General features: G+C 33.6%; 2 protein-coding genes across 2 annotated transcripts; both read right to left on the bottom strand.

Annotated features, from left to right (window-relative positions):
* Nucleotides 1-313: 313 nt before the first annotated feature.
* Nucleotides 314-3,259, bottom strand: LOC141815038 (beta-eudesmol synthase-like). Its single transcript, XM_074702995.1, has 7 exons — nt 3,137-3,259; nt 2,703-2,961; nt 1,913-2,285; nt 1,325-1,543; nt 1,007-1,142; nt 682-930; nt 314-607 (listed from the first exon to the last, which is right to left on the bottom strand). Exons 1-7 carry the CDS (start codon nt 3,257-3,259, stop codon nt 314-316), a joined length of 1,653 nt encoding a protein of 550 aa, XP_074559096.1.
* Nucleotides 3,260-17,591: 14,332 nt separating this feature from the next.
* On the bottom strand, nt 17,592-18,134 carry LOC141815168 (uncharacterized). The gene has a single exon (XM_074703095.1). The coding sequence runs from the start codon at nt 18,132-18,134 to the stop codon at nt 17,592-17,594; it is 543 nt and encodes a 180-aa protein (XP_074559196.1).
* Between the last annotated feature and the right edge of the window lie 2,350 nt (nt 18,135-20,484).

Here is a 20,484-nt window from a genome sequence, read left to right as displayed (position 1 = left end):
CATTGAGGTAGATGATAGAGGAGTTTAAAATTAATAATTCATTCAAATGTTTTACAAATCTTGTTGATTAAGAAAAAAAATAGTGACAAGGTCAATTTTATATTTCTTATATCTTCCCAACAAAGTGCAAATTTTATTAAGCAAGTTACATAAGATATCACTGCATATCAATTATAACTTTTCCATACATCATCCAAATATGAGTTTACTTTATTCAAACATTGATAAGGTATTGAGCATCCTCACACTATAATGGTTGTCTCTAACAATTTTCAACATGCTCTTCCCACTGTGATTTATTGAAGAAGTCACTCTATATAGGAATTGGTTCAACTAGCACCAAAGAGATATTATCTTTCATTTTATTATCAGAATGGGTGTACTCATCGGTGTACCTATATATGTCTTCCATTGAAATCGACCAGTTGAGTATTCTTTCAATTATAGGTCGAGCTACTGGGTTTGGATTGAGACATTCCTTATTTAGATCCTTCCATGCTTTCTCCACTATCTCTCGTAGCTTCTCGCATGCAACTTTTGCATCTGTGTCATGCTCTTTCATGTAACTTTCCACTGTAGAGGCACTATGGTCTCTCTCTTGCTCTGTCTGCAAATTTTTTAATTGGAATTGTCAAACATTGTTGCTAAACTATTGTACCAATGGAAGTGACAAATGATTACCTCATGTGATCTTATATCATTGAGGAGTCTACCAATTATGGAGCAAGCTTCCACGAGCTTGGGAAAACTAGAATACCACTTGAATACCTCTTTTGTTGCCACTTCTCCCATGCCCAAATACATGGAACAAATGATCAAAGAACATCCGGCGGAGATCAATGAAACACGCAAGTGTTCATCAAGTGATGGCACATATTGCTCCACACCCCACTTAGATTCTTCAAAATATGCTATGGCTACAGTTGTAAACTATGTAAATCAAGAAAAAAATTAGTTAATAATTGTTAGGATAATAGAAGTCAATATCTCTTTCCTATTAACATACTTCATTTTTAAGGTATTGCACACGATACGTCTCATTAAGTTCCAACTCTGCTTCAAATTCTTCAAAAGTCTTTAATAGCTTGAGGTAAAAATCTTTTATGTATTCGGGTAAAGAATCAACAGCTTGATGATTCCACCTAAATGTAAGAAAATATGAGCAAATAGGTGATCATGATATTGGTAAAAGAATGAATATGAGAATTTATCATTTTAACTTGAATTTGTTTTACAACATTTTAGTCCTATCATGTATAACTGTACAACAACAATATTAAATGAAACACAAAACTATTAAAATTTGAATATACTAAAATTGAACCTCTTGATTGCTTCAGTTAATAGTTTGCGCTCTTCCAATGTGCTATAATTATCATAGATATCATCCATAACTGATACAAGACAAAATGCTTTGGTGCACATCACTCGTGCACGAGAATATTGAGGCTCATAATATATACCATGAACCCAATAATAACTTTCCACAATTCGATCACGAGCAAACTTTAGTGATTTAGCAAGCGCTAAATCATTCCACCATCTTTAAACATGTCATCCATCAAAAATATACATAGAGAAACAAAACAATTAGTTTATACCCCAAATGTAAATAAAACATAAATTACTTATAATTAGAAAATAAAACTAACCAATTAAGGTAATGTATAAAAATCATGTGAGATATCTAACATTAATCAAACTTGTGCAATGCTATAGTCAATAAAATTCATGTAAATAATTTTTAAGTGCTATGATATTTTTTATAACTATAAAGCAATAATTTTGAAATTCCTATCAATTCTCTTATTAGATTTATATATTGATATTAAATGTGAGGATTATGTTGTCTATATTTGTTCACATATATTAGAAAAATATTTCTATAAAAAGATGAGTTAAATTTACTTACATCGAAACTTTCTTCAGTTCCTCTTGATAAAGAGATTGCAATATATTGAAATCCAATTTTGCAAGTTCTAATATGACATCATCTCGCGTTGCATCCTTTTGATAAATAGGTATATATATTCTCGCCAAGAGACTTTTAATTCTTCGACATAGTGGTACCTCAAGGGAAAGAGATACATGTGTCTCTAAAGGTTGTTCAAGTTCACTCAATAAGGATACTAGTTGAGACTTTGAAAAATAATTGGCTTCATCAAGTATAGTCTCTCCATGTGTTGCAAGATAAGACGCATTATATAGGCTTAGCAGTCCCTTTGCATCTCCATTCAAGGTAGATATAAAGCTTCCATTGTCATCTTTGAACTTGTTAAAACTCTCTACAAAAGTGGGTAAACAATTAATAGTAAGTGTTCATAAAAATAATTAGTTAATAATATTATTTTATATCAAACTGTTTAACTAGTTTTATTCTCTTTGCCTTTTTAATAATAACAATAAAACAGGTTTACATGACAAATTTTAAATCTTAAAACTTGGCAATGATTTAGATTTTTACCAATATTGTAATTTGGCACAACTTGTTTTAACATCCTTTTTACCAATATTGTAATTCTTTATTAGTCTAAAACTAAAAATGGAATTTTTGGCAAATGATGAAAATATTGATTGCTTATCTTGTCATATAAAGAAAGACATATCTATCTCGAATTTCAATTTTAATATATATATTTTGTTTTATATATAAGAACATATGTATATATAATCTAATAATTTTAACTTATTTCTATTGTTACCTGCAGAAACATTATATCCATGCTGCCTAAGCAATCGAAATCTAAGAGAAGTTTCATAGAGCCCATAATTGGTATCATCAACCTCAAAGATCAATCTTAATGCGCCATCTATTTCATCCTCAAAATGATAGTCCAGTCTAAGAAGTTGAATTGAATCAATTAAATTCATAAGTTGCGGTATGCCACTAGTGTCCTTGAACATTGTCTTTACATGCACCTTTAATTCTTCTGCTCTCTTTATCATCCTTTGAAAGGACTCCTGCATCATCAAAATTATTAGATATACATATATCCAACAATATATATATATATATATTTATTTAATCACCGCATATTCATATTGTCATTCGTATGCTGCAAATAAGATCTACTTCAAATTAATTTTAAGAAATTTTCGAGGAACATTAATTGAATAAGTGTGAGAAGATCAATACCTGTGTTTGTGAGTGAAAGGAGCTTCGGATGAAAAAATCACCCCAAACACTTGGATGATATTGTGTAGACTTACGAACTATCACTTCATCATCACCAATAAAATTTAGTGATTGCTTCTCCATCTTAATGGTGTATGAGTTGTGATCTTTAGCAACCCTTCTCTTGATATTTATAGGCTCACTTACAAAAAATTAGTGATTTGTGATCTTAATTATGAGTTGTGATCTTTAGCTACCAATCAAATTTAGTGATTTGACTAAAGTTATGGACTCTTTCTCCATGTTAATAACGTGTTGTTCCAGTGAGTCACGATACGGAAACTGAATCAAACATCTTAATAATTATTTAGATTTTTTGGAATTGTACCAAAACACACCATTTTATTTATTTAGTTTTTAACAAATCATTTCGTTAATCATAAAGTTTTCCTAATTCACCGTTAATTTTAAGTTTCCTCAAAATACAAATCGATCCAAGTTGATTTGCAAATTATCATATAAATCAATATTCTGAATTCCTTTAAAATTAGGATGATCAAAAAGGCATTTCTCACGCGTTAGATAGATTCACATAAAACTTACTTGAGATTTTTACCAACTAAAAAAACAACACATACGGTTTTACAGTGATCGTTGTCATCTTTGATTTTTCGCTACATTGACGAACTTAATATGAACTTTAATATTCTATTATTTGTTCTGTTGGAGCCGTGGAGACCATCTAAGAACTTTGGATGGAACTACGGATCAACGAATTTTCATAGTTGATTTTAAAAATTAACTGGAGCATGTGATTCAAATATATGAGAGAAGGATTTGGATTTGCTAGGGTTGTAATTGAACCGACAAAATTTGATATTCGATTTGATAAGAATTTATGTATGTTCGTTCAATATATACAAAATCAATTAAATGAAACAAACTTGAATAATTCATTAAACTAAACAAATAAAGTTATAAACTAAACGAATAAACTTGAACATATATGTTTAGTTTATTAATATTCATAAATAATATTAATAAATAATATTAATGAATAATAGTTCATAAATAATATTCATGAATAACATTCATAAATAACATTCTTGAATTATATTCATCAATAAAATTCTTATCAATAAGTTAAATAAATAAAAATTAAATAAATAAATAAATTTATATTATCAAATTCAATAACCAATCAAATAAATTTAAAATATAAAAATTTTAAATAATCAAATAAATTTGAATTGAGGTCGATAACATCGAGACAAATCAAACATAAATTAAATTTGAATTAAGTTCAAGTTCATAAAAAAAATTAAATTAAGATTGAATAATTATTTTAACAATTTAATTTATTTTAGATTTGATTTAATTTAATTCGATTATCTTATTAAATAAATTTAAATATCATAAAATTTAATTGTATTTGGCTAAGTTATGACATGATTTTTAAAAGACATGGCATGCATGATGCGCACCGTATCTAATTGATAAGAGTCAATTTATTCATTAAATACCATTGACATTAACTGATGGAGATATTGCCGGACATATTAAAAATTTATTAAATTTAAATTATATAGAAATTAAATGCAATCTTAATATGTACAAAGGACTTAGTTAATTAATCTCAAACTATCAAATAAAAAATAATAGATTACTTGAAATGATTGAATTATCTTGTATAATCGAACTGAGTTACTGAGTTACTAAGTGTCGAGTTGTAGCATTAGCTAAATTATTTAGTGTTGAGTCCATCAAGTTGTCGAGTGCCAAGTTAGTCGAATAAAATTTTTATCAATATATTAAATAAATAAATTTATAGACAAATCAAACTTAAATTAAATTTGAATTAAGTTTAAATTCATAAAAAAGAAATTAAATTAAGATTGAATAATTATTTTAACAATTTAATTTATTTTTTATTTGATTTAATTTAATTTAATTATCTTATTAAATAAATTTAAATATCATAAAATTTAATTATATTTGGCTGAGTTATGACATGATTTTTCAAAGACATGACACATGATGCGCACTGTACCTAATTGATAAGAGTCAATTTATTCATTAAATACCATTGACAATTAACTGATGGAGATATTGTCGGACATATTAAAAATTTATTAAATTTAAATTATATATAAATTAAATGCAATCTTAATATGTACAAAGGACTCAGTTAATAATCTTAAACTATCAAGTAAAAAATAATAGATTGCTTGAGATGATTGAAATATCATGTATAATCGAACTGAGTTATTGAGTATCCAGTTGTAGGGTTAGCTAAATTATTTAGTGTCAAGTCTATCGAGTTGTCAAATGCCAAGTTAGTCGAGTAAAATTCTTATCAACATATTAAATAAATAAATAAATTTATATTTATCAAATTCAATAATTAATCAAAAAAATTTTAAATATAAAATTTTAAATAATTAAATAAACTTAAATCAAGAATTTGATAACATTTTAAACAAATCAAGCTCAAATTAAATTTGAATTGAGTTTAAGTTTATAAAAAAATTAAAGTTGAATAATTATTTCAACGATTTAATTCATTTTAGATTCAACTTAATTTAATTCGATTATCTTATTAATTAAATTTAAATATATAAAATTTAATTAGATTTGGCTAAGTTATGGCATGAGTTTTCAAAGTACATGATGCACATTATATCTAATTGATAAGAGTCTGTTTGGTTCAAGTAATCATATATAACTTTAGTTATGTGATTATTAGGTAATCACATAACCAAGATTATGAGATATAAAATATAATTTAATGTTATTTGATTCAATTTAGTAATTTAGAGAAAATAAAACATAATCAGTTTAACATTTACATATTACCATTGATTCTATTTATTTTTAGAATAAATTAAATTAATAATTTTAATTTTAATAATCATAATAAATTGAGAATATATAAAAATAAATATAATTTATTTATTAATTTTTAAAATTTAAAATAAATTTATACATTTTTAATAAAATAATTATTTTAATAAAATAATTCTTTAAATTAATAAATATAATTTGTTAATTTTATTTTTTAAATTAAAAATAAATTTATATATATTTTAATAAAATAATTTGTTAAATTAATAAATATAATTTGTTAATTTTATTTTAATAAAATAATTTGTTAATATAATTATTTTAATAAAATAATTTGTTAAATTAATAAATATAATTCCTTAATTTTATTTTTTTAAAATTAAAAATAAAATTTATATATATTTTAATAAAATATTTTGTTAAATTAATATATAATTTGTTGATTTTATTTTAATAAAATAATTTGTTAAAATAATTATTTTAATAACATAATTTATTAAATTAATAAATATAATTCCTTAATTTTATTTTTTAAAATTTAAAATAAATTTATATATATTTGAATAAAATAGTTCATTAAAATAATTATTTTAATAAAAAAATTCTTTAAATTAATAAATATAATTTATTATTTTTATTTTTTAAAATTTTAAAATAAATTACCTCTTTTAAATTTATAAGTATTTAAATTAAAATTTATTAAATTAATTAATACAATTTTAATTAGATTTCTTAGTACATTTTAATTAACTCAATTTTAAAATCGAAGGATAATTATGAAAAAAATTTCATTGACCTTCGAAATCGTAGAAAACCTTAGACAACACATTTACTGATGTGGTGGTAATACTGTATTACTTGAGAATCGATCATAACCTAAATTAGATAAATTTATCGTTGATAACCTTGAACAAATAACCAAGGTTATCAACGATAACCCTCAACCAAACAACCCCTAAATACCATTCACATTAACTGATGGAGATATTATGGGACATATTAAAAAATTATTAAATTTAAATTATAAAAAAATTAAATGCAATATGAGGACTTAGTTGATAATCTCAAACTATTAAATAAAAAAAATAATGGATTGCTTGAGATGATTGAGTTATCTTGTATAATTGAGCTAAGTTGCTGAGTGTTGAGTTATAGAGTTAGTCGAATTGTCTAGTACCATGTTCGTCGAGTTGTTGAGTGCCAAGTTAGTCAAGTTGTTGTGTCACTGAGCTCTCGTGCCAAGTTGCCAAGTCAGTCTAGTCACCAAGTCGACAAGTGCCGAGTCAACCAAGTTACCGAGTGCAAAGTCAACCAAGTTGCCAAGTGTCAAGTCAGTCGAGTTATCAAGTGTCGAGCTACCGAGTCAGCAGAGTGCAGAGTTGTCAAGCTGACTGAGCGTTGAGTTAGTCAAGCTACCGAGTGGGAGGCCAAGACTGAGTGAGAATTGAGATGTCGAGGTCTGCGTTTGATGCAATTTTATTAAAATAATCTCGGCTTGCGCGAGCTGGGACAGCAAGAGCTCAAGGAGCTGCGCGATGATGGGAAAGGGGAGAGGATTGAGGCGGTGATGAGCAGAAGGGTATATTTGGTACGATAAAAATAGAATCCGTAATGTAAATAGATTCCACACTATTTCCTTTATAATCGAGATTACAGATCTTGACTCTTTTTTTGTAATGCAATTACATTACATTACATCTCTAAAATGTTACCAAACAAAGTAAATTATCTTGTAATGTAATCTTGATTACATTACAAGCTTGATTACCCCTTACCAAATATGTCCTAAATGTCTAGTCCTAGGATACACAATCTGTTAGAACTGATGGAATCAAAATATCTCCACAATAGTGTGATATTGTCCACTTTTGGCCTAAGCCCTTATGGCTTTGTTCTTGGGCTCTCCCCAAAAGGTTTCATACCAATGGAGATATTTTCCATCCTTTTAACCTCATGATCTTTTCCATGTACTTTAGATGTGGGACTATGTTTGCACTCTTGCAACCCAACAATCCCTCCCTCAAACAAAGGACCACAGACCCTCCCCCAACGTCGTTTTGATGTATGAATCCTCGACCCACCAGGACTTTTTGCCCCTCGGTCCACCCGACCTACTAAGACTTCCCACCTAGCCGCAGCTAGGACTTTTTGCCCTTCGGACTTCCCACCTAGTTGCAGCTAGGACTTTTTGCCCCTCGTTCCATCCGACCTCTAGGACTTCTCACCTAGTCGCAACTAAGACTTTTTGCTCCTAGGTCCACCCCCGACCTACTAGGACTTCTCACCTGGTGTCTGGTCCTCTTGATTCAGACACGGGAGCACCCACTTCCTTTGTTTTAAGGTTCAAATCACATGGTTAGATCTGGATCATGGCTCATTCGGCGGTTAGTCCGGTGAAGAGCGGTCTCGCTCTGATACCACTTGTTAGAGCCGATGGAATCAAAATATTTCCACAATGGTATGATATTGTCCACTTTGGGCCTAAGATCTCATGACTTTATTCTTGGGCTTTCCCCAAAAGACCTCATATCAATGGAGATACTTTTCATCCTTTTAATCCCATGATCTTTTCCATGTACTTTAGATGTGAGACTATGTTTGTACCCTTGCAACCCAACACAATCAAGCACTGATTGTTTGTGACGAACTGAGTGAGTACCTGAATGCTATCACCAAAGGAACTGCCGAGCAGAGTGCACAATAGAGAAAAAGAACTAGGAGAATGAAGATGGAAGGATTTCTTTTTTACTTATGCATTCACTCTTTTGCTCAAAGTCTTTCTTTTTTACTTATGCATTCACTCTTTTGCTTAAAGTCATGACTTCCCTATATAGGATTACTAATCCTTATAGCATTAAACAACTGAATAAAGGTCATCTACTACCCTTCAAAAAATATTAATATTTAAAATTTTTGAAGAGTATAAGTCTATCAACCAATTTCGAATAGATAAAAAAAAATTTTAATCATTTTAAATCAATATTAATGTATTATTGAAATTCTCTTTAATGCATTCATACTTTCATATTTAAATTTGACAGTATAAATTTATAATAGTGAATTTTTAAAAACAAGATTTGAGAAAAATTATCATAAATTTATTATAAAGTTTAGGACTATATTAATAATCATTAATATAATATAATATTATATTTCATGAACAGGATTGTACTAATAAAATGACATAATTATGAGTAACTGAAGACATATTTATAACTAAAATGACTGTTTGTACGATACATTTTAAATATATTGTGAGAATTTTTTTTAAGCGTATTAAATTGTTTAGATTATTTCATAAATATTTTCAAATGTAAAATATCAATGGGCCAACTTTCTTAATTCCTTTGTCAATTTTCTTTTAATTTAAGGAGAATTGAGATGGATATGACTAATATATTGAATGACATATTTGTAACTAACATGACTGTTTGTACGAGGCAATTTAAATATATTGTGAGAAATTTTTTTAAGCGTATTAAATTGTTTAGATTATTTCATAAATATTTTCAGATGTAAAATATCAATGGGCCAACTTTCTTAATTCCCTTGTCAATTTTCTTTTAATTTAAGGAAAATTGAGATGGATTTGACTAAAGCTATTTATTGTTTCTCCATGTTAACAAAGCTATTAAAAAATTTTAAGGAAATTTTTTTTATCATAACTACTAATTATTAGGATATGAGAGTTGCTTTTCCTCGTCTAACAGCACCCTGCCACCTCCTCTCTTTCCCTTTCAAATGATATTTCTATCCTCTTCTTTTATTTATTTATTTATTTTTAAATTTTCATTTAGTTTTATTTTTTAATTAATTTTATTTAAAAATAGCTCTCATATATTTTTAAATTTATTTAGTTTTATTTTTTAATTAATTTAATTTATTATTTTTTTCATCAATATGATATTTTTTTAATTTTATTTAGTTTTATTTTTTAATCAATTTTATTTATTATTTTTTATCCCCATTAAATACTACAGGGATTAAAAGCATTTACAATGTCATTTTCACAAATAAATCTGTTAAATAGGACGGTCTAAATTCTATTCAGTATGTCTTGGACCAATTAATCAAGAAAGAATACCTCCATAATTATCGTACAAATTCAGACACTAACGAAATCACAGATATTCTTTGGGTTCATCCAAAAAATCTAGAGTCGTCTGTCAATTTTTTATCTGTATTCATTCGATAAAGTATTGATAAAAAAATAATAAATAAAATTGATTAAAGAAATAAAACTAAATAAAATTTAAAAAATAATAAACAAAATTAATTTAAAAATAAAATTAAATAAAAATTAAAAAATATATATAAGTATTAATGAAAAAATAATAAACAAAATTAATTTAAAAAATTAAAATTAATTAAAATTAATATATATATATATATAAGTAAAATAAAAGAAAAAAATAAAGAAAAAAAGAGTAAAAATGACTGATTGAATGACATATTTATAACTAAACTCTCTGTTTGTATGACCAACTTTAAATATATTGTGAGAAATTTTTTAAAGCGTATTAAATTGTTTAGATTATTTCAAAAAATATTTGTAGATGTAAAATATCAACGGGCCAACTTTCTTAATTCGTTTGTCAATTTTCTTTTAATTTAAGGAAAATAAAATAAAAATAACTTCCACATTTTGTTTTGAAAATATTTTTCAAAAAAATCAATTTCTGATTCAAAATTGATTTTAAAAATTAACTTCGAGTATGTGAATTCAAAATGAATTGTGAATTTATGATGCAAGGATTTTAAAATCAATTTCCAAAGCCATGATTTTCTTCTGCATTTAATGTTCAAAAAACGTGCAAAGTTAGTCGGTTAGAAGGAAAATGTTCAAAAAAACGTGAAAAAGCCTTGATTTCTAGCATTGTCCGCCGCCATGAATGAAAGTCTATCCTTTAGCCACTGGTTCAGAAGCTTCAGTACATGAATCTTATCCATAACAGTTACAGAACACTGTGTCATGTTGCCATTGTTTCACGGATTTCTAGCATCGTCATGGCTGACCTTCTATCCTTTACCCACTGGTTCAAAAGCTTCACTGCACGAATCTTATCCAGAACAGTTTGTCATGTTGCCATTGTTTCGATATCCGTATGTATTTAGCCGTGAGAATGATAATCATTTTATCCTTTAGAATTAAATTTTGACGATTTGATACGTATGCGATTCAATTCCACTTTGAAATAGGATGCATATTGTAGAATATATGATTGAAAAACTTAAGATTTTATAATTTTACATAGGTTTTATTTTTATATTATCACACAAAGAATGGCGATAAATTTAGATTTATCTCAGTCATTCTTGTATAGAAACTATGAGTCGACTGTTGGACATAAAATTGAGTATAAAATATTTATGATTTGATTGAGACACTCAATAAATTTAATTGCTCTCAAGTCATAGTCGATTAATGTGTCTAAAGTTGGGTGAGGGAGAGAAATCCGGCGAGAGAGAGAGGGTTGTTCGCGTGCGAGAGATCGGCGAGAGAGAGAGGGGCTGTTCGCGTGCGAGAAGAAAAGAGGAGACGACAGCTAGGGTTTTACTTAAGTTTTTTTGCGACGAATCACTTTCGTCCCCAATTTCGTCGCCAATTTGGCGACGAACAAGGTATTCGTCGCCGATTTGGCGACGAAACAAGATTTCGTCGCCAAGTTTTACCAAAATTATGGGCAAGGAGCGGGAATCGGGGAAATTTGGGGACGAAACTTGGTTTCGTTGCAAATTTCGTCGCCAATTTGGCGACGAATTCTCCGTTCGTCGCAAAATTTCATCCCTATAAATTAATTTTTTAAATTATAATTTAGCGACCGAATTGGAGTTCGGTCGCTAATTTAGCGACCGAATCGGAGTTCGGTCGCTAATTTAGCGACCGACTGGAATTCGATCGCTAATTTAGCGACCGAACGCCGGTTCGGTCGCTAATTTAGCGACCGAACGCCGATTCAGTCGCTAATTTTTGCGACGAATTCTAGATTCGTCCCTAAATTTGTCCCAAAATTGGGACGAATTCTGGATTCGTCCCAAAATTAGGGACGAATCCAAAATTCGTCCCAAAATTTCGCGACGAAATCTAGATTCGTCCCTAATTTTGGGACGAATCCAGAATTCGTCCCTAAGTTTGGGGCGAATCCAGCATTTGTTACAAAATTGGCGACGAACAATAAAATTCGTCGCCAATTTGGCGATGAAAATCTTGTTCGTCACCAATTTGGCGACGAATTTTATTGTTCGTCGCCAAATTGGCGACGAAAATCTTGTTCGTCGCCAAATCGGCGACGAACAATAAAATTCGTCGCCAAATTGGCGACGAATAAGATTTTCGTCGCCAAATTGGCCCCCTATCCGATGTCGAAAAGGTCAAATCATCGACTCGGCTGGGTACACTGCCATACAGCCGTCGACTGCGTACACTGCCATACAGTCGCTATCACCGCGATGGAAATAGGGTATGATAACCACCTAAGTAGATATACAACTAAAGTCATCTACCATTACGATAGACCCACAACATTCGGATTTACAATCGTTATCATGCATCATGATGAGATGCTCAAATCATAGTAATCAACACCTACCATACTAATTAATAAGCGTAGGTATAAGTCATTATGATCTCAGGTATCATAAGAAAGAATTATACCAATAATGATCACAAATGTCATATCAAGGATAGAAACAACAGTCAGGAATAATAATCCAAGATCAACAGACATAAGGTCAAGCATGATATGAACATGAGTAATATCAGGAGTATACACATAACAGATAGGAATAGATTCAATATATCAACTACAAGAACTGTCAAAGAATCATGCACCGAAAATAGAAAGAACTGTATTGACCAAATACAGTAAATTACCCACAAGCAGGTATAGGAGTGTAATCAACAACAGAAAAAGAAATCATGCACTGAAAAGAGAGTAGATCTGTATTGACCAAATACAGAGATTACCCACCTGATATATCGCAATTCAATCAATAGCACTCCTATAAATATCCTTGTAAGTAACTGATAAAAATTCAAGACCTGCAAAAGAAATAAACAGTATTCATTAATAAACATATAGATCTTAACAAATTTAAGATCTACATATAACCCAAATCCAATTAGATCCATAATTCGATTAATTCATGTTAATTAAACACGAGTTAATTTCATTAACTCTAATCAGATTTAAACCAACCTAACTAATCTAACCATACTCTAATCAGATAAATCCTAAATTATAATGTAAATCCATCAAAATCCTACATTCAATAGTACAACCTATTCTAACCACACATCAAATCCAACATAATCATCAACAGCTTATAATCTCCATCCTAACCATTGATCACAAACTGATCAAGGTAGTAACCTAACCCTAAAACAAATCCATTTTTATTTAAATCAACCTAACAGCCCCCACATGTAAAACAACAAGTAATCAAACCCATCATAATAAAAAACTCATACTAACCAATGAAATCTAGAACCCTAATACCTAATAGTAAAATTCTTTCCTAGCTTTAACTAAGGATTTACCTCAGATCTATTAGCAAGAATCTTGCCCATCCATCTTGTTCCAATCCGCAAGAGGCGTCCACTTCTTTACAATTGAAGTTCCTGCACCATAGACATCGATCGATCAGAACTTCAAGCCTGAAATGTTTCCTCGGCAGCAAGAACATAACGAACCAAAGACTCTAAACCCACCTCAGATTTGGCTGAAAGCTCCAAGGCTCGGTTCTTGAAGGCGATCACAAGCCCCCTGCTCCGATCGATCTCCAATAGCTCGGTAAATCCAAATCCGAATTTAGAATCTAAAGAATCGTAAATTAATCCCAACGCGAACAGAAACTGCGACTCTTACCATCGATCTTCTCTTCTGATCTTCTTGTTTCTGTTGCCGCCGCACCAATCCATCGCCACACCTGGTTCTAGCCCATCGATCGAAGATCCTCACCGTCGGCAGCTCTCTTCCGACGGAAATCCACCTCTGATCGCCGACTCCTCCTTCCATCCTTTCCTCTTTGGTTGCAGCCGGAGTGCGCGATCGAGCGAAGGAGAAAGGCACAAGGCTTCGGCGTCCGGCATGGAAGAAGAAGAAGCTTGATCGCGATGGAGAAGAAGAAGGGAAGGCAGATCGGGAGAGGAGAAGAAGAAGAAAGCTTGCGTCGGGTCTAAACGGGAGTAAGAACGCGATTTGGAAGAAAAGATTTCAGTTCGGTTTATTAGCTTAATGGATTTTAAGAACCGGATCCAATAACTGATACCCAATAACCCTATTAAGCCATAATCCCTTATCAAATAGATTAGGTTTCAATGGGCTTTATTTGGGCTCCCTTTTAAATCCAAAAATTAAACCCATTGGTTGGCTTAATGGGTTTCATTTAACCCAAATGAAACTCAATCCCAAAAATACCTAACCTTTAATGATTAGTTAACCTTTTGTTAACCAATTAGGGTTATTTACAATTAACCCCTTAAATAGCTTCATCAATTCCCTTTTAAACCATAATAATTAGGGTAAATTTGTTTGCAAATTACCCCTTAAGTTTCGATATTTTACATTCTCTCCCACTAACAAAAATTTGGTCCCCAAATTTACTTCATACTATAGTGTAGAAATACCATAGTAATATGCTCTAGCGTCTCAGATCTCGCTACATCCGAATACCACTCAAATGTATCGCAAATCTAGAATGGTGTGCCTTATGCAACAACTCATCCTTAACCGAATACTGCTCTAGAACATAAGTCGTCCTCAAAATCGAATTATTCCATTCTGCGTCACACGAGAACTCTAACTATTGTCCAGAGTCCACTCTGCTGCGGATAAACTGCAGATGCTGATTATTAGCCTGGGCCAACTTAATCTTCTCCACTATAGGTGACTGAGCAACCATCGAAATTAGAACACCATGCTGAGTTCGACTATGCTCTATCAGTCCCAACTCGGAAAACTGCCGAATCAGATCAGTAACGGCTACCATCTGACTAGCCAGAATCCCCCGTGACTTCCGACTGAGTGCATCTGTGACTACATTAGCTTTACCTGAGTGGTAGCTAATGGTACAACTGTAATCCTTTAAATATTCCATCCATCGTCTCTGTCTGAGGTTCAGCTCTTTCTGGGTGAACAGATACTTCAGGCTTTTATGATCGATGAAAATCTCGAAGGTAACTCCATATAAGTAGTGTCGTCAAATCTTCAGAGTGAAGATAATAGCGGCAAGCTCCAAATCATGCACAGGGTAGTTCTTCTCATGGTCTTTCAACTGACGAGAAGCATAAGCGACTACTCGGTCATGCTGCATCAATACCGCACCAAGTCCCTGGAATGATGCATTCGTGTAAAATGTGAATCCATCCTCGCCAGAAGGGATCACGAGAATCGGAGCGCTCACCAACCGCTGCTTAAGTTCTTGGAAGCTAGTCTCGCAGGTCTCTGACCAAACGAACTTCGCTCCCTTTTTGGTTAGACGAGTCAGCGGTGTAGCAAGACACGAGAAACCATCAACAAATCTCTGATAATATCCTGCTAAACCCAGAAAACTACGGACCTCCTGAACTGTCTTCGGCTACTCCCAACTAGTAACAGCCTCAATCTTCTGAGGATCAACAGAAATCCCTCTGCTGGATACCACGTGCCCAAGAAAACCCACCGATGATAATCAGAAGGCACATTTACTGAACTTTGCGTACAGTTGCTCCCGTCGTAAGGTCTCGAGTACAATGCAGAGATGCTGCTTATGCTCTGCCTCTGATCGAGAATATATCAAAATATCATCGATGAAGACAATGACGAACCGATCTAGATACTCTAAGAAAATCCGGTTCATCATATCCATAAATACGGCCGGAGCATTGGTGAGACCGAATGACATCACCAAGAACTCATAGTGTCCGTACCGAGTGCGGAAAGCTGTCTTCTGGACATCCTCGTCTCGTACTCTGAGCTGATGATAGCCAGATTGCAGATCAATCTTAGAGTACACACATGAACCTTTTAGCTGGTCAAATAAGTCATCGATGCGAGGCAATGGATACTTGTTCTTCACTGTTACCACATTCAACTGACAGTAATCAATACACAATCGCATAGATCCATCATTTTTCTTTACAAATAGGACTAGGGCTCCCCAAGGTGAAATACTCGGACGAATGAAACCCCGGTCTAATAATTCCTGTAGCTGGACCTTAAGTTCCTCCAGCTCTTTCGGTGCCATCCGATATGGAGCCTTAGACACGGGTGCCGTGCCTGGAAGCACCTCAATAGTGAACTGGACTTGCCTCTGAGGTGGCAAGCCAGGAAGCTCGTCCGAAAAAATATCCTGATACTCCCGGACAACACGAACATCGGAAGGACATGAAGTATCGTCTCCCTCTGTTTGTTTCAGAAACAGTAGATAACCTCGGCAACCGCTGTCTAACATCTTCTGAGCCTGAATAGCTGAGATGATAGATAATCCATCACTTTGCGTACCAACGAATTTCCAAGCGGGTTGATCCGGAGGTCGGAAGGTAACCACTCTCGCTCAGCAATCTACTGTAGCATGGTAAGTGGCCAACCAATCCATACCCAGAATGATATTAAATTCTGCCATATCAAGTACTTGTAGATCCACTGTAAAGGTATGACCGTCGAAATCTAACAGACATTCCTTAATCTGCTGATTGGTAGTCAGCACTTCACCGGATGGTAAAGATACTACTAGACTACACAATCTAATCATTGGAATTCTACCAATTTTCCTCAAAAATACTCTAGATATAAAAGAGTGAGAGCTACCAGTATCAATCAAAGTATCTGCATATATGGAATAGACAGAAACCATAGCCCTAATGACCGATCCATTGGCCCGCTGTGCATCCTCCCGAGTAATCGCATAGACACGTCCAACCTCAATGCTGGACGGCTGCTTAATCGGCTGAGAGGTAGAAGGCCGCCACTCCGTCGGAACCTAAGTTGGAGGAGCTGGAGTCGGAAACTGAGGCTGCTGTTGAGGTAGCATGTATGACTGAGGTACGGCTGATATTGTGTAGAATAACGTATTTCTGGACCAGTAGAATACTGAAAAGTTATCGGTGGAACTGCTTGGTCTCTCCCCTGAAGTATATACATCTGTGGCTGGGGTGGTAGGGGTCGCTGCTGCTGATGTGCTCTGGGTCTCTGTGTACTCTGGATCGCTGCTGGGTAGGACGTCCTCCTGAAGATGCAGCACCAGTAGGTTCCAGCTGAGCCTTCAGAGTACACTCTCTGACCGTATGACCCGGAAGTTTACAATAGTAACAGATAGGATGATCCAGTGGGCAATCACCTATCATATGACTGGATGATCCGTAGCGATTACATTTCCTATTTTGATCTTTCTAACTCGAATATGAAGTATTACGGAACTGTCCTCTAGACAACTGTCTAGTCCTCTGTCGCTTCTGAACAGTCGGCTGAGAATCCCGACCCCTCATTTTATTGCGAACGTTCTGCTTCCCAACCTCTTTCTCTTTCTCTTTAGATATCTGCTGCCGAGTCAACTCGATGGTCAGTGCCCGGTATAAGGCCTCTCTGTACGAGCTAATAGAAGACCCTGACATCCTGTCTCGAATGTATGCAGCGAGGCCCTGCATAAACTGTCACATCCGATCCTCGTCCTGCGCCACCAACTGTGGACAAAACTCTGAAAGTTTCTTAAATTCGGAGTTATATTCCGTAACTGACCTTTCTCCTTGCTTCAGACTGAAGAACTCCTGGCGGCGTGACATGCGAAAGGTCGCCGGGAAAAACTCTCTCTCAAATGCCCCTCTGAAAGATGTCCATGTCACCTCCTGCTCGCCAAATACAATCTTCTGAGTCTTCCACCAAGTAAGAGCCTCATCTCGCAGGTGATAAGTAGCTAATCCGATCTTCTCTGCGTCCGTAATATCCATATACTCATACATATCTACCAGATTCTCCATCCATGATCGAGCTTTCCACGGATCAGATCCTCCGTGAAATAAAGTGAAACGTTCCTTGGCCGATTTGGCCAAGGTCATAATACGGCTCTTAGCAGCCGGAACAGATGTAGGCATATATGGAGGAATCCCCTGGGTCTGACCACTCGGCTCTCCGATCGGAATATTACGGTTTTGATCCTGTATATCCCTCTCCTGAATAAGATCGGGCTCCTCTGACATATCAGGTCGTCCTAAGTGCCGACCTCGTCCTCGGCCTCAGCCTCGAGGTATAGGGGGCATATAATCAAATATACCTAGTACACGATCAATATAAATTTTCTACCCAACTAGAGAAATATACTAAAATACTTATAGGTTTTCGCCAGAGATCTTTGCCATGTCATTTCTATCTCATGATTTGGATCGAGCAACTCAAAATTCGATAAATCCGATACGACGACAAATATGACTTTTGGTTACTCGATACAAAAGAATTCCGAACAAATGCTAAACCTAAGTCCTAAAATACAACGATTAATTCTGGAAAACTAATCGTAAAACCATGCTCCGATAGACTCAAAATGCGACAAATAAAACGTAAATCTACGCTCTGATACCACTAAATTGGTACCAGATAGACTCAAAAATATAACTAACAGAACGTAAACCTACGCTCTGATATCACTAAATTGTCATGACCAGGAAGATAGCCGCTCGAAAAATTTTGACAGCACCTCTCCAGTATCACTGACAATTCCCTGAATACAAACACATATAATAAGGCCCACACGGCCTATCCATACTACAAAATATGGATTTAGACAAGTAATGAAAGTAAAAGTAACCCACATGGCCACATACACATCTTACACAATGCATAAGAATGAAATTCTAATTCTACACAACAAATAAGGAATAAACACGTAAAGTAACGAAAATCCAAAGTTTCGTGAGCGGAAACGTAACAAGTACAAGTACGAAATCAAGAATAGAAAACATGCTATAGTTTCGAAAACACTGAAACGAAATCAGAAATCCAATAGTGCAGAAATGTAAACAAGTCATATACATGACAATTTATTAATATGCTATTAACACAATTTAATCACACTAATTAATTAGCTGTATTAAATATATTAATACAACTAATTTCGTGTTTAATCAACTCGTCCCACATTTCAAACCAAAACCAACAGATCAATCTAATTGGATCCGACCTTGCTCCTAATAGAAACCAACCGATCCAATTAAATTAACACCTGTTAATTTGGTTCATGTCCAGGACCAATTAAGATTCAATAATACTACCAAAACTAATTAACCTAACTAACCTAATTAACTTAACTCTAATAGATAAATACTAACCTAATCAATAAATCCAACATCAACAGATAAATCTCCATCCTAACAACCCTATCCTAACCATAAATCAAATCAATTTTATTTAAATCAAAACCTAATAGCTAATGAAAATCCTACAAGAATCGATTTCAATACAAAATCTAGAATACATCCTTAATCATTCGATCATGATCAAAGAAATGGTTAACTAGATCAGATTATACCTCAGTTAGAATCCAAGAAAATCCCCTTGCGTTTGCTCATCCTCTTCCTGCCCTTGACCTTGAGAAACCCTAGGTCACAGACACAAGGGATATCGGTGCTGACAGCTTCATCCCAAATCACAAGATCCGGCACAGGGAAAAAAAAACAAACCAAGATGAACAAGAAAAGAACTCAAATCCAATAGAGAAATTCAAGAATAGAACCGAGAAATCCTACATGCATCGGTTCCATAGGCTTACCTTAAATCTATCTGTCCCTTTCCTTGTTCTTGGATCGATTGCAACAGAGGATCGGTTGTCTTCCGAGAATCAATAGCAACCATCCAACTACATGAAATCCAAATAAATCCTTAAGAACCGATCGTGATTAAGAAATAACCAAATCAGATCCAAGGCTTACCCAAATCCAAAATCCCTAGAATCCCAAGTTCAGCTTCAATCAGCGGCTTGAGGAAGAAGGGAGGCAGTGGCGTTGGTTGGCAAAGGAGCGGCGACTCAGCTCCAAGGAGAACCGCGATTGCTCCTTGGTGATGACGAAGAATCGTCTCTTCCTTGTCAACAAGACGATAGCAAATCCACGGACGGCGACTGGCTCGTTCGACGGCGGGTACGCGTGGCAGAGTGGGGAGGGAATCGCGATGTAGAGGAATCACAGCTTTGGGCGTGGTTGGAAGGAGGAGATTGCTGATCGTGAAGGGGAAGAGGAGGAGAGGCGGCGTCTGGTGTGGAAGAGGAGATCGCGAGGCTTCGGTGAGGAATTGCGAAATCGCGATTTGGGAGGAGGAAGAAGAGAACGCGAAGAAGGCTTCGGTTTTCTTACCGGGTTGATGAGTTTCTTAATGGATTGGGTATCAAACCAATAGCCATTAAACCATTGATCCAAAAAAACTCATCCAATAGCCATATACCATAATCAATGGGTTGGGCTTATGTTAATGGGCCAATTTAATTGCTTTAATTGGCTAATAATTCATTAACCAAAGTTTGAGCCCACCCATAAAGGATTTAACCTTAATGATAATTAT

The sequence above is a fragment of the Curcuma longa genome, chromosome 21 (genome assembly GCF_044706935.1).
Source record: "Curcuma longa cultivar G26 ecotype Majalengka, Jawa Barat chromosome 21, ITB_CL_G26_1.1, whole genome shotgun sequence".
In the NCBI taxonomy this organism is placed as follows: domain Eukaryota; kingdom Viridiplantae; phylum Streptophyta; class Magnoliopsida; order Zingiberales; family Zingiberaceae; genus Curcuma; species Curcuma longa.
Note: the sequence above shows the minus strand (reverse complement) of the source record. Positions and strands in the feature narration are given on the sequence as shown.